Here is a 16385-nt window from a genome sequence, read left to right as displayed (position 1 = left end):
TACAATTGTAGCTCATGTCTCTCTGAGCTAATGCAGACTGGCTTTGTTTATATGTCCAACTTCCTAAATTGGTTTGCAGGCAACTTTGAAGACATATATCATCCAGAAATAATCCATACAATATGTACCAGAGCCAACCGGTAGGCTAGTTGTTTGCTTATATGTTCTTTTTCCAGCAGGGGAAATTTTCTGGTGCGAGTATGTACAGGTGCATCTCAAAAAATTAGAATGTTGTGGAAAAATTCATTTATTTCAGTAATTCAACTCAAATTGTGAAACTCATGTAAATAAATTCATTGCAAACAGACTGAAGTAGTTTAAGTCTTTGGTTCTTTTAACTGGAGAGATTATTTTGGCTCACAATTAAAAAAAAAAAAAAAACAACAATTCACTATCTCAACAAATTAGAATACTTCATATAGAATTCATAAACCAAAAAAAAAAAAAAAAAATTTTTAAAAAATTGTTGGTCATCTGGAAAGTATGTTCATTTACTGTAAATGTACTCAATACTTGGTAGGGGCTCCTTTTGCTTTAATTACTGCCTCAATTTGGCCTGGCATGGAGGTGATCAGTTTTGTGGCACTGCTGAGGTGGTATGGAAGCCCAGGTTTCTTTGACAGTGGCCTTCAGCTCATCTGCATTTTTTTGGTCTCTTGTTTCTTATTTTCCTCTTGACAATATCCCATACTGTAGATTCTCTCTGGGGTTCAGGTCTGGTGAGTTTGCTGGCCAGTCAAGCACACCAACACCATGGTCATTTAACCAACTTTTGGTGCTTTTGTGGCAGTGTGGGGCAGGTGCCAAATCCTGCTGAAAATGAAATCAGCATCTTCAAAAAGCTGGTCAGCAGAAGGAAGCATGAAGTGCTCCAAAATTTATTGGTAAACGGGTGCAGTGACTTTGGTTTTCCAAAAACAAAATGGACCAGCACCAGCAGATGACATTATGACATTGCACCCCAAATCATCACTGACTGTGGAAACTTAACACTGGACTTCAAGCAACATGGGCTATGAGCTTCTCCACCCTTCCTCCAGACTCTAGGACCTTGGTTTCCAAATGAAATACAAAACTTGCTCTCATTTGAAAAGAGGTTTTTGGACCACTGGGCAACAGTCCAGTTCTTCTTCTTCTTTACCCAGGTAATGAGTCCTGCCTCAGGAGTGGCTTAACAAGAGGAATACGACAATAGCCAAATTCCTTGACACATCTGTGTGTGGTGGCTCTTGATGCCTTGACCCCAGCCTCAGTCCATTCCGTGTGAAGTTCACTCGAATTCTTGAATCGATTTTGCTTGACAATCCTCATAAGGCTGCGGTTTTCTCTGTTGGTTGTGCATCTTTTTCTTCCACATTTTTTCCTTCCACTCAACTTTCTGTTAACATGCTTGGATACAGCACTCTGTGAACAGCCAGCTTCTTTGGCAATGAATGTTTGTGCCTTACCCTCCTTGTGAAGGGTGTCAGTGATTGTGTTCTGGACAACTGTCAGATCAGCAGTCTTTCTCATGATTGTGTAGTGTAGCCTAGTGAACATGAAACCAGTTGTAATGTAACCATAAACGAAGTGAACTATTGAGCCAAAATCTCACAATTAAAAGAACCAAAGAGCACTTTATCTAATTTATGATTAGTTTCACAATTTGTTAATCATTTACTACCCATGACAGCAAATTTATTGAGTGCATAATGATGCATTATATATCATAAATCAGTGACTATTGATTACTTACCAAAATATTAATAGATAAATGAAGAAAATGGTTAGCGACTACTTTTTAGATTACTTTTAATTTATGTGTAAATACCATGACTCTGCACTTCCTGTGTGGTTTGCCTCTAAGAAGATCGTTTATGTACTTCTTATGTATCCCCCAATTGTAAGTCGCTTTATGCCAAAATCATATTCCATAGAAAACATCGGGTGTGATTATGTAAAGCGAATGAGTGCGACTCTTTGTAAAGGCTGGAATTTTCATGCATAAATATCTAACAGCCATATTCGCTGCTTATTAGTCTCAGCGAATATCATAAACCTTATAGTAAAGAAGTGAAACAAGAGCTTGAAGCCCAACATTTTTTAAACCTGGATCTTGGGAAGGTGAAGAAATGGTTGCTAGGGAACAGGTCTAGAATACATAGGGGACTGACATATCACACTTTATACTGTATATGAATTTACAAAGTAGAAGAGTGCTTCAATTCAGATGCACAAATAAGATGTAAAAAACTAATTTCTGCTACAGAAAATAATAATATGGACATCATCTTAGTGACATGCCAAATGTGTGAGAGGATTCTGGGAGGTGGATGATGCAAGAGTCGAGTCAGACACAGTCCTGTTTGCTGTTACTCGATCAATGGATCTATCAGTCAGTGACCTTCTCAGCTGAAAACACACACATGCTTTACACATCCAGCATCCGTGTGATTATGGATCATGACAAAAACTCCAGTGACTGCATGATAGTAACAAAACTGCAAATTCAGATTAGAATTTATTGTTCAATAAAAAAGAATGAAGAGGGCATTTCCATGCAGTGCATTTTTGTTAGAGGAATAGTTTGCCGTCTCTCACATACATGGCATCTTCCAGTAACACTGAAATGCAGATTTGAGCATATTTCTATCAGATATAGCCTCTTCTCACACTCACCTGTGGGATTTGACACATCACTGAACGTTTCCATGGATAAAACACATTCCTCGCGCTGAGAAAATAACCAACTCACTGACCTTTTTTGTATAATGGTGGTCTATGTGACTGATTTTTTGAAGTTGTAAATAAAACAAAATTACTACGTTTTGTAAGAAAATAATATTTCAGTCTTTATACATTAAAATGTCATGTTTAATTCAATGTTACTTGCAATTTCTTTGTAATTGTGAAATTTACCAACCAAAATTGTTTCTATACCATTTTTGTTTTTTCAGTGTATACATGATGTGTGTTTTATATTTCTCATTGGGCTACGAATTAAAATATATTTGAGAACATATATGTGTTTTATTGCATAGTTGACAGGCTGCAAAAATACCAATTGGAAAAGCTATTAAATACTCTCCGATTAATTACAAATGGAATAAAAGTGTAGATATACATAACTTCTAGCCAAAATAAACTGATAAATACTATCAAAGTTTTGGATTCCCAATGATAGGTGCGCTTTATCATTAGAAGGAAAGAAAGTAGTTTATTAAGTGAAAAGACAATCTAACTAACTACTTCAACATATCTTATGTGACACCTTTAGAGAGACAAATCTATGAAACTCAAATCCATGAGACAAACTGAGGTTTAAAATTATTTATTTCTGTTCATAATCATCAGGGAATACAGTTTTAAGGTGTTCAAGTTGTTAAAACTGAATCTACAACACGGTTGTAATTACTTAATAATAATAATATAATTAATTAATTAATAATAATAATAATATAATAATATATATTATATAATTAATTAGAATTAATCATTGCATTCATGGGTTAATATTTTACAATATTATACACTTAGTCTGAACAGAACCAATAAATTATGTAAAATATTTTCCAGCCAAGTGTGCACAGAACGAAATAAAAATGTATACTGGGGCATTCAAACATAATACACAAAATCAAAGATCACTTCATTAGTATTTTCACAATAATCAATGCATACTGTCTTTAGTATTAATATGACTGCAATTAAGTGCTTTTGAAACATTGTGTGCAGAATCTTTAAAGCATCAGTGCTGTTGGAACCCTTCTGGTCTGACATCTCATTTCAAGGTCGATCATTTGAATTTAAATAAAAAATTAAAAAGTTTGGTAGAAAATTATTTACACATACTTTAGTCTGTGCATTTAGCAGCTTTCCTCATGCTAACTACAGTACCGTCAGAAAGACTATTACTACAGGTTTTCTCGAGGAGAGACACTACACAACAGCAACTTTATTCTATTGTTAATTAATCGATCAAAATATCATTAGTACATCCCAACAAATGAAAAGCAGCAAATATAAGTGCTAGCTAGTCAGTGCTGCCACTAACATTTCATGCTTTCAAGGCTCTTCGTTTCAAACAAGATGTTCTTACAATAAGAATAAAGCCTTAAAATCAAACTTTTTCAATCTTCTTATGTGCTCGTCAATACGAGGCAACAGACTTGATTCCCTGTTTTAAACTGTCATATGGCAACATATGTAACACGTAATTCCACTGTAGTGCACAGTTTACCTTGTTATATGATAAACAGACAACGGAGAAGGTCAGTGGTTGTGCTAGTGTGGTTTAGAGTGTGGGTTTCAGAGTTTGGAGCGAAAAGCAAGGCCATCATACATGTCAGCTTTAAGTTGAGCCCATTCGGCTAGTTTCTGAACGATGCCCTTTTCTTGAGTGAGAACACTAGCCACTTTCTTTAACTTATTCTCGTTACGCTCCAGGTAGCGCCGACCCTCGGCCTGCAGGAAGTCCAGCCTCTCCTGTCTGTTTTCGTCCAATGAGATGTCTTCACTCATGTAAGGGTTAAAACGAAAATAAGTGTTCGGGGGGAGGAGGGCGTCAAGCATTGTGTGGACCTCTACATAATAAAAAGAAAAGGTTTATGTAGTGAGTGACAAACAACAGAATAATAGCAATGTTTTATTACTGATTTATTATTTTTATGTTTCATTATGTCACATCAGTTTTATTTCATTTTTTCCCAATAAAAAAATAGATATGTTATTATTTAAATTAAATTAAATTAAATGTATTTTTTTTTGTTTTTTTTTACATTTCTTGTGTCAAAAGATTTATAATCTTTATTCTTATGGAATTTCAAAATGATGAAGTACGGTTCAAACTGAAATTATCGTTGCTTCATACTGTTACAGTTGAACCACTGATTGCAGATGGACTATTCTGATCAAGCTTTTCATACTTTTCTGGACTTTGATAGTGTACTTTACTTGGAAGTCTATGGGACAGTCACAAGCCTCCCGGTTTTCATCCAAAATATCTTAAATTGTGTTCCAAAGACGAACAAAGCTTTTACGCGTTTGGAACGACATGGAGGTAAGTGATTAATGACAAAATTTTCACTTTGGGGTGGAGTATCCCTTTAAGCTGTTCGATTCTAACTCTGGGATCGTATGGCATTTGCAGAGCTGTAGGTGCTACATTTTCTCATTATTCAGAAGACCCTGGACTTTTCTTTGTGGCAGATTCAACCAGGCATCATAACACAAGGATATATCATTAGTGGTCTATGCGGTAAGACACAAATAATATAACATGTTTCATTATTTAAAATGTTCATATAATTTTTTATTTATATTATATAATTTATTAAGTTTGAATGAATGTTATATAATTAATTTCAATGTTTAAATGGTTAAAATTTAAATAAACTATGTTATTTATTTATTTTTATTTTATTTTTGATTTTGCACAAAAGCAGTCATGATGATTATTCTTGTGGAATTAATTTTCTAAATTCAAGTTCAAATGTGTACTGTTTAAATCTGAGAGGATCAAGGAATTTGTTAAAAATAAACCTCAGCCGTTCATTTCTCACTTTCATTAGGGAGACAAACAGCAGAAAATGTTTTATGATTTAAAACAGTCAAATAATTTTTAGAAAAAATAAATAGTAAAATAAATGATCATTTATATTTTTAAATAATTTATTAATTTTACATCCACTTTATATAATTTACTTAAATTTCTAAATGATTCAAATGCAATTTAATTTGATTGATTACATATGATTATTCTTATTGATTTATTTTCTAAATGATCCAATTCAGTTCAAATTAGACTGAAAATCAAATTCTCTGGGAACTTGTTAAAAATAAACCTCAGCTGCTCAACTTTGGGATATGCAGAGCTGTAGGTGCTACACAGCAGCACAGAACAACACAGGGACAGCTGACAGATGTGATCATGTGACCCCATCATCTCACCTTCAGTGTCAGTGGCGCTGCTGATGACATTGGTGAGTTTGGTCTTCAAGCTGGTATAAGTGCTCGAGCTGGTCTTGCCTATGGTCTCATATCGGCCTGTGCCCAGAGACACCACACACTGCACAGGTGTGTTGGGCCACAAACACTTGCTCTCATGGATGGCCAGAGCAGTAGGGTTGTTGATCAAGAGACCACCGTCCTGGATAAAATCAAAAATCAATCAAATGTTAACAACATCACAGCTAGGTATCAAGTGAGAAAGCGATTCACAAGGTTCGTGTGTGTTCATCTATCACAACTGGAGAAACTAAAATATAGTATTTAAAATAAATTTTCATTTTCTGCCAAAACAACAGTTTCTACTCTTGTCCAAAAGCAAGGCTTCTTTGTGGAAATCTGGGTTATCCTTTAAAATACTAGAGGTATGACATAAAAGAGGTGAATTTGCATTTCTAGCTGATATGATTATGGCAATCATGACTGTAGAGTATAATGGACGCAGGATCTCTCTGCAGGAGATGTGGGTAGATGTGCTCATTTCACCTGAGGCATCTGAAATCCATTTACTTGGCATCATCCTTCTCTGTTTCCATGCCTCCCTTAAGGAGCACATCAGAGAAAACCAGATGAAATCGTCCTATAGACAGCATCCCTCATTTCTCTAGTATGCCCTACATTTTAGTGACACGGATACTGATGCGTATCAGTGAACTGCACGCTGCTTTCCGAGTCCAAAGATAACGAATGATACCTCATCAAAGCAATCCAAAGATAATTAAAGGGATTTTTCACACAGAAATTAATATTCTGTCGTCATTTACTCATGCTCATGACTATAAAAACCTGTTTGACTTTCTATCTTATGTAGAATACAAAAGGAGATGTTTAGCAGAATGTCCAGGCTGCTCTTTTCCATATAATGAAAGTAAATGTTGACCATGCTTGTCAAGCTTACGGTTCACAGTTACTCTCAAAAATCGCATTAGAAGACTTGGAACATGATGCATGAGTTATTTAGAATATGATGCTTTTATACTGTTATTTTTAGCATGAATTTAAAAAACAAAAAGGGGGGGGGGGAATCTAATTTGTAAGATGGTTATAATAATTAACTAAACCTTAAAATACAACCATTAAATAAATAAATAAATAAATAAATGTTACTTGAACAATGGGATAAAATAAATGTTACCTTTTAAAAAAAATAATAATAATCTGCTAGTTGCCATTTGTTTTTAAGCTAGAAACGATTCTCAGTTTCATGTAGTTTAACTAATGTACCTGTACTAAAATAACAAACTAAAACTGAAATATAAATGAATAAAACTGCACAGACATCATGAAAATGTAACTGTAATATAAATGAATAAAATAAATGAATTCAAACTATAATAAAAAACTAATCAACAGCATCTCAAATTCATTCCTTACTTTACTTATTAATTTGTGGCAATGGTCCATGTACTGCTTTGTAAGTATAAGAGCAGCATGAAAAACTCATTTTGTGTTCCACGGGAAAGAGAAATTCATATTTCCTTAATGGGGATGAGTCAATGATGACAGAGCTGTCATTTTTGGGTAAACTATTCTTTTACTGAAAGAATCAACGAATCAATCATTGAAGAAGAAAAACAAACAAACAGTCGAGGACTGACTTTTTGTTTGATGGTAGAGAGTCCTTGAAGAGAGTATGCATAACAGATTACAGGCCTGGCATGTGGAGAAGAAACTGAAGAGCTATTCAGAGCATCTGCTGGAAAAGAGAGAGATATGCGAACATGTAAGTATCACCTAGCGTTTAACATTCAAATGCATTGCGAATAGAACATTTGATAGATGAGAGAGCATAACCTCCAAATAATTTTCTCGCTCCTTTCCCATTGGTGTGCACATGCCGAGTTTTGTTTTCGGAGTCCGAACGCAAAAATCTGACATTTTCGAGTGCTCTGTTTTTGGCAACAGGTTTTAGAGCCAAGAGCCTCCACTACATTTGCATTTTAATGAGGACATGCAATTGTGTTTTATACAAGGGAAAAACAACAACAGTCACCCCACACCATTTAAAGAGGCACGTTCAGTTAACATTCAGTCTCAGACCTCTGCAACATTCATTTTAGAAAAACATACACTTCAAAACATCGCACATTCTGCTGTCAGCAGACGTTGCGTGTCTGTTGCGCTCTGTGGCGCGCGCCACAGCAGCTTTGAATGCGGAATTATGGAAAGATTAACCTATTGAATGTGCATTAAGTGGGTTTGCTTGGCCCTTAGGCCAAAAAAAAAAAAAATTGAATCAGCTACATGGACTATTAGATGAAGAATGAATCCCATCTAAAAATGGTTCCTTCTCATCTTGTTCGCCAATAAATTAGGCCTTCCCCGAGGACAATGTCACTCCAAATTTCCCATCTAGTGTTCTCCAAAGAACATTTGACCACAAAATGAGGATTATATCTGATGGACACATAAATGCATCAAGTAGGTCAATGGTACATAAGAGTGTCTTTATAAAGAAAGGGAAGAAAATTTCTGGTTGCACCATAAGACTTTGATTTGGTGGACAAAGGTTTTCAACTATTAATAAAAAGTGAACAACATTTTGTTGAAATATTATTTTCATATACAATTAATAATAAAAAATGATGGCAAGTGACTTGATAATCATTTCAAGAATTAAATTTTTAAAATAAAGCTTCTTTCCTCATTATGATATAAGGACATTTTTAACTTTTAACTTTAAGGCCAACAAAAAAAAAGTATCAAACTAAATGTTATTTCATAAATTAATGTAATTTGAATAAAATAATAAATAAAAAATATTCATTCATAAATGAACAGAAAAGTATCATATCATTTTCTTGTGATAGAATATAGAAAATTTTTATTTACAAATTATCAGGAGAGAAATCATGTAATTTACCCATGTGATATAGCAGGAATTTTTTTATTTATTTAATGCTCCCAAAAAATATCAAAATGAATTTTAATTCAGAATCTAACTGTATTTTTATGTGTTTTGAATAAATTAACAGATTAAAAATATTTATAAATGAACAGAATATTTATATTTCTTTTAATTTATGCCTCCAAAAAACTGAAATTGATTGTATTTTGAATGTATTCTGAATACATTTAAATAATAAATTTTTTAAAATATTATTTAAAATAAATATTTATTTAATAATTGTAAAAATAATTCATTTATTAGTTACAATGCTGTTTTATCCCACCATTTCTAATAACAGGCCCATCTTCCTATTGACCTCAGAACTCATTGGACTTGAATCTGAATGAATCTGGGCATTCATTTAGCTCGGTGACCAACAGCTTTATTGGCCTTTTTGGGACAACAGGGACATTGTGAAAAGCTGTATGCGAACTTGGTGGGTGTCAATAGGCAGACGGACAGAATGACGCCTTCCTGATGGCTCAACAGGCACCGCTGTGGGCTACGATTCAACATTAACGTCTGCCGCTTGGCTGATGAAATCTCAGGCTGTGAGGGTGCGTTCAGTGTGGCAGCGGTGGGACCGTGCCAGTTTGAGCTGGATGAAGACAGGCAGAGAGGCAAAAAGACCTGACAGCTACTCAAAGGCAATGCAGACACACAAACTACTCAAAATCATTCACTTTCACTTACAAAACTGGTTTGTGTATCCACAAAAATTGATGCATATTGCAAATACGCAGCCATATATGTACTTTAAAGCTATGATTCTGAGAGATTCTGAGAGAAGTGAGAGGAGTCTAAATAATCTCTCTGACAGCAATCTCTTCAAACAGCAATCTGAGAGCCGAATTGAAGTGCCCTAAGTGACGGCACTCAAGAACAACACTAATGAGTCTGAATGTGCGGCCCTGATGAGACAGCACAGGAAATAGCCTGAGTGCATGTATGTGCAGAGTTTGCTTTTCCTCTCTCTTCTTCTTCTGACAAGAACCTAAAAGGGTTTGTAATGATTTTCAATACTGTAAGATGTCTGTGCAAGGATGCCGTCACAAATAGTCAGAGCACTTGTATATTAACAATAATAAAAAAGTTATTACATAATAATTAGCCTTAAAAACATAAGGATTAGTTGAGAGCAAAATGGAATGGAATGCAGAATATGCAGACCGGACTTTGCATGCTTTACCTGGTGGAGGTCATTTCCTAGTACAAATTCCTGGAAGTATCCTGGAGCAGCAGAGGATGCTCGAATGGCCTGCCACATTTTATGCTGGCAGCCGCCCAAGTAGTGTGAACGAACCCCTGGCAGGAAGTTATAATTCCTGAAGACATATGCCTTCAGCGGCAGGCCTCTGTTCACTATGGTGCTCACTGCTGACACCTAGAGGAAGCATTGAGGGATTTATCTAAACAGTTAAAAGATGAGAATAGCGTTTTTTTTTGTTTTATAATAGTATATATTGAAACCCACCTTAGGGCATTTAGGGTTCTTGGAAGTCTCAATCATTAGTTCAGGCCCCATTCTTTCTCTGTTGAGAATAAACAAAACGTTAAAATAAAACAAAATGTAAACATTAAACGAGCAACACATTGTACTACAATCACTTTAGTGTATAATATCTCTATTTATTACTATTTTTAAGTTTATTTCAGTGTTTTTAAATGTGTCTCTTTACCTCTGTCATTTTATTATAATGCTACTTAATTTTTTTATTACTATTAATTTTTGCTTTTATTTCAGTGTAGTTTTATATGTGTCTCTTTACCGTTATTATTTGATTATATTATATTAATATATTATATTATTTATTAACTCTATTACTTTTTTATTATTTTGCTATTTTTAGCTCCAAACTATTGTAGCACTTTACAATTACAATAAAGTAAATAAAATAAAATAAAATAAATAATATAATTCTGTTTCATATGGGCTTGTTTACATCACTTTTAAAATAACTTAAATATATATATATATATATAAAACAAAATAAAGTGAAAAAAATAATAATAAAGAAAACAAAACGAAAAAATACAATAAATAAATAAATGATAAATTTAACAACAAAAAAATTAAAATAATAAGATAAAGCTTTTTCAGGTCATTGTCTTACTTTAGGATCTCTTCCCAGATCTGGCTGTCATAGTATGCGTGACTCCAGCCCATTTTCACTGTGCCCACAATCAAGTTCTGTTTAAAGACATCAGAACCCAACTTTCGATAGAGTTCCTCACACTCATCCAGAGGGATCTGGAACACACCCAGCATAAAGGCCAGGATGGACCCTAAGGGAAAAAAACCCCCACAGATTTAAAGGAAGATTCATTCCTATAGCTAATAAATATTTTCCAAGAAGTTATAAAAATATACCTGTACTAACACCACATATGTAGTCAAACAGCTGGTAGATGGGTTTCCCTGTCAAACTCTCCAGCCGGTGCAAAGTCTGCAATGCAACCAAACCCCTACAAAACAATTACATCAAGTTACAGGCCCATTTAGTATTCATCTAACAATATGAAACATAAGGATAAGGATTCACTGAAACAAAATAAGAGTTCTAGAGTAGTTGACATAGATGATATCATGGACGTTAACTTTCTTTTTACATTTCAGGATATAAAATTGTAGGAAAATTTATGAAAATGTGTGTACAAGGTATACATATACATACCTTGTCACAGTTTATTTGATGTTTTTTCACTACTTTTAATTACATTTTAGCTTTTTGCTGCTCACTTAAATTCAAAACACTTATATTTAAATATTCCATATAGTTTTTATATATTTTATATATATATATATAATATATTATATATATAATATATATATATATATATATATATATATATATATATATATATATATAATATATATATATATATATATATATATAATAATTTTTTATTTTTAGTTTTTACTTAGATTAAGTTAATATCATATTCCACTGCTGTGACTTTATTTTATTTTTCATATATATTTTATTCTTGCTAAAATTACGACAAATTTCCTATGATGATGGACAACACTTAAAGGGATTGCAAAATTGTGTCAGTTCTATTTTTGGATGACCTACTTTTAGGTAAATTTGGGCTGACCTACTTTTATCTTAAAGTACTTTCACAATCTGTTAACTTTAGGTTAATCATTTTCCCCAGCTGTTATGTGCCTGTCACCTGGTCCCTCCTCCGTCGATGGAGAGGACACGTATCCCTCTGCCTTTGACCGGGTCAGTGTAGCCCACCAGGGCCAGAGCCTGTCTCACTGCAGCCTGCAGATTGACGTCTCTTGCCTGCCTCAAACGCAGCAGACACGGGATGACCTTCTCCTACAGCCAGCGAGAGAAAGGAAGAAATGAAATATAGAAAGTTATTGACGGAGATTACAATGTAGAAAAATATATCCAGATATGGCAGATGGTTGGACACAAACGTACAGTGGCTGCCACCCCTCGGGTCTCAGGAAACTCCAGCAGGTGGAAGCTCAGTTCCTCCACCCTGCTGATGGTGATCTTCACATCAGTGACTCGCTGAAGACTCTTGACCAGTGCTCTGGTTCGGTTATCCACACTAACACGTGCTATAATCTACAGACACACGAAACAGTTACATTTAATCCTTAAATCAATGTTTTCATTGTAATCAGTGTGTGAGCTTCTAACAAAATAAAGTTTTGGGTGATAACTGACCCCAAAATCAAAAGGAAATCATTATAATTGGCACAAAGGTAATGGGCCTCATTTATAAAACATGAGCAGAAGGAACTACAGTGGCATGCAAAAGTTTGTGAACCCCTTGCAGAATCTGTGAACATGTGAATAATTTAAACAAAATAAGAGAGATCATACAAAATGCATGTTATTTTTTTATTTATTACTGTCCTGAGTTAGATATGTTACATAAAATATGTTTACATATAGTCCACAAGACCAAAAAATAGCTGAAATTATTAAAATAACCCCCTTCAAAAGTTTAGGAAGCCTTTACGGTGTGTGTGGTATAATTTCAGCTCTCTCTTATTTTGTTAAAATTATTCACATTTTCACAGATTCTTTTGAATGCCACTGTACGTGCAAATGTGTTCTGTTGAATAAATGTCCTTCTCTTGGGCCAAGACTTTTTTTTATATTGCAACAATAAAAAATAAGAGAAATAAAAATTATATATATATATATTTTCGAGTGTTTTTTTTATAATATATATATATATATATATATATATATAAACAATAAAAAATAAGAGAAATAAAAATTATATATATATATATCTGTCATTTATTTTTATAGAAATTATTTTATTTTTAATTATTTTATTGAAATTGTATATACACATACATTATATACACACACCCACATTTCTCAAACAATATTGAATTTTTTATCAAATACAGATTATAATAATAATTTAATATAATATATATATAATCCAATTTATATAACTATAATTTATTTTTCATAAAATATTATTTTATTTTTTAATTATTATTATTGTTTATTGCTTTTTTTGCATAAATAAACTTACGCCAACTTGTAGGACCATATATTATTATTATTATTTCATTTTGGCAATTTTCATTAGATAAACCCCAAAAAACTATACTGCAGACCACACTAAAATACCAGAGTTGGTATTTTAGTGAAAACACAAGGCTTTCACTCAGAAAAGATCTCAATGAAACATTCCATTAAAATGACAATGATATTAATCTACCTTCTCCCTCTGAGACAGCAGTCTCTGTGCTTTCTCGTCTAACTCTTTTTTCTCTTTTTTGCTTTCTGCACTCTTTGCATCCTGGGACGTGGCTAGATCAGATCCAGAGGTTTTGTCCTTCTCCACTGTGCCACTCTTTGAATCTGCTCTGAACTTTGGGACGAGGGGAGCGATGTAGTGTCCTACAAAAGCCTGGATGCTGGGCCTGGGATAGGACAGGTAATGACTGATGCCTTTCCTTGGTGATATGGGGATGGTTGAAACACCCTCATCCTGAGCTGGGGCAGAAGGGGCTTGTGGACTTGGGACAGAGCCATCCTTGTCAATAGCAGGGGGTGTTTCTGGTGTGGATCTATGGGACACAGGCACCGCCAGTAGGATATGATCCTTGCTACTGTTTGGAAGAGTGCTAGGTTGGATCTGAGATGGCGAGGATGCCGTGTCTCGTGACCTTTTGTCATTTTGTGTGTCACTTCCAAAGTAGGTACTGACATGTTCAGCCAGGTGATTGTACATTTCATCCATGTTGGCTGTGAACGCTGCGGGCTGAAAGCGTTGCAGTGTTTGCTTTGCAACCGCACTGGTTGTGTTTCCTGCACTGCTCGACAAATTGCTGACAGATTTTGGGGCTTCTTTATGAGGTTCTGTATCTTTTTTCACCTCTTTCTCCCTGGGCGGCTCAGGTGCCGCCATGGTCATGACAGGTCCGTCCTCTGTCCCGGGACATTCCACTTTAACCTCTATAGTTTTGCCTTGGGCGGCACCGGGTTTGAGGCGTGTGATCTTGGCGAGGAAGTCGGTGTTCACCGTTCCACTCACGGCTTTGGTAACGGTGTCCAGGGTGCTCCTGATGCGCGACATGCGGCGAGGTTACCCGAGGGAATTCTGGGATATTCCTTGAGGAAACAGAAGTGTGTGTGGATCGGGCATCAGAGCTGCCGAGCCCTGCAGAGCTCAGTCAAACTTTCAGGCATTTCACATCCACTAAATTAAATAAGGACTCCATGATAATACATGAGGTAGGAGATTTTCTCATTTTAAAGGCAACCTGTAATGAGAAAGATCGTTATTTGTTATTATTAAATAAATAATGTTTATGAATAATGTAAGAAACCATCCAGAAAATCCTAAGAACTGCAATAGCATTATGCTAAAAACAGTCCGACTCAGAACCCTTGAGCAACTGCACAGCAACACGAAAAAACAACTTCGAAATTTCTTCTTTTGTGTTCCACAGAAGAAAGAATGTCATACAAATATTTAACAATATAAGTAAAAATGTGGTGAGAAAATCCAAAATATAAAAGTAGGCTACTAAAATAATTTGTAAAACATCATGTTTTAGTGCACGGTCAGTCATCACCATGGAAACCGACGTCAACAACATTTCAGAAACACTGACAGCTATGGAGATGCACAGCGCAAATAACGCACAATGTGAGCATACAATCAAAAACATCGACTGGATCTCATGCAAAGACTTCACAATCGAGATCGGAGAGCAGCAGATCAGACATTACATGGACACATGGGAGATAGAGCAGCCTGGCTGGCTCTACAATCTGAGGTTTCTCCAGGAGACAGAGCTGGAGTTAAAAACGCAGTACCAGTACGAGGCCAAATGGAGCATGCCGACCCCAAGCGCCCCGATCCCGAGAGTCACATCCAGCGTGTACTTCACCATAGAAATCTCCAAAATCAAACCAAACACACGGCCTGTGGACGTTCACTTCCTCGTCGAAACCAACAGGTCCAAACATATTCCAGGACAAACGAGGTTCAGGGAGAAGTGGCTGATGGATGTCATTGAGAGCAAGACTTTGCTGATGGACACCGTCGACTTTTAATACTTCAAAACATGTCAATTTAACTCGCTGTTTACACATGATCACTTTCAATGGAAATATAGTAAAATGATTTAACTGATGCTTCTTAAGGAAATACTGTAAGTTAGTACTAGGTCTCACATATTTACCATAATGTGCTGGTTTGTTTTGTTTTTGTCAGTGTAAGTTAACTCGAATTATCTTAAACGCTAAATGACTATTACCATAATAATTAACTGTTATCTCTATATAAATCGAATATGTTTATAGAAATAGTAATTTGTTGTTCATAAATGGATATTGTTATTATCAAGAGGCTGCTCTTTGGACCAACTGGTGTTGTTTTGATCAGATACGACTGACGTTACGTTACATAAAATAAATAATTCAGCTCTCTTTAGCCGGAGTTTGAAATATTGAGCATAAAAATAAGATGACGTACCTGCTGATGCCTTGTTATTCGCTGTCATTTTGTTAGAAATATCTAGAATCAGAGAGGTGATGACAGGAAACGTTTAGAAACAGAAAAGACGACGTGATGTGCAGACAGCCAATCAGAACGCCCCGATTCTCCTCTTCGCTTCTGTTGATTGGAGACATAAAAACAAACGGGAAAGAGTGCACTGCCAACTACTGGGAGTAAGTGAAACAACATAACTAAACAAAAAACAAAACAAAACAAAACAAAAAAAGAGACAAGGTAATACATCATATTTAGAAACGTCTTATATATCCTATATATTCTTTATAAACAAATAATGATTAGTTATCTAAAAAAGGTTATTGTTGCATATTAAATAGCAGAGTACAGTAATACTACCGTGAAGGGGAAGCACACAATATGTTACTATTCTGATATGTGTTGCAAGATAAAAGAAAGGACAGTGTATTTCCTGTGTCTAATATTTATGTAAAATATTGAACTAACAGATAATGAAACGTTAAACAAGTTAATAATAAAATAATTAATTTAA

General features: G+C 34.8%; 2 protein-coding genes across 3 annotated transcripts; one reads left to right on the top strand and one right to left on the bottom strand.

The window, feature by feature from the left end:
* Positions 1–3794: 3794 nt before the first annotated feature.
* pnpla8 (patatin-like phospholipase domain containing 8) lies at positions 3795–16005 on the bottom strand. Of its 2 annotated transcripts, none has more exons than XM_042721954.1 (10): positions 15854–16004; positions 13586–14633; positions 12313–12462; positions 12053–12204; positions 11247–11341; positions 10990–11161; positions 10350–10407; positions 10065–10259; positions 5929–6127; positions 3795–4562 (listed from the first exon to the last, which is right to left on the bottom strand). In XM_042721954.1, exons 2-10 carry the CDS (start codon positions 14444–14446, stop codon positions 4288–4290), a joined length of 2157 nt encoding a protein of 718 aa, XP_042577888.1. In that variant the 5' UTR covers positions 14447–14633; positions 15854–16004; the 3' UTR covers positions 3795–4287. The 2 variants fall into 2 exon arrangements, with proteins under 2 accessions (XP_042577888.1, XP_042577889.1); XM_042721955.1 differs by lacking the exon at positions 3795–4562 and adding an exon at positions 5418–5520 and having other exon boundaries at positions 5823–6127; positions 15854–16005.
* On the top strand, positions 14630–15720 carry akap14 (A-kinase anchoring protein 14). Its single transcript, XM_019068923.2, has one exon. It carries the CDS (start codon positions 14950–14952, stop codon positions 15430–15432), a length of 483 nt encoding a protein of 160 aa, XP_018924468.1. The 5' UTR covers positions 14630–14949; the 3' UTR covers positions 15433–15720.
* Positions 16006–16385: the final 380 nt, after the last annotated feature.

Source organism: Cyprinus carpio, chromosome B4 (genome assembly GCF_018340385.1).
Source record: "Cyprinus carpio isolate SPL01 chromosome B4, ASM1834038v1, whole genome shotgun sequence".
Taxonomy (NCBI): Eukaryota; Metazoa; Chordata; class Actinopteri; order Cypriniformes; family Cyprinidae; genus Cyprinus; species Cyprinus carpio.
This window is presented reverse-complemented; position numbering and strand designations above follow the sequence as displayed.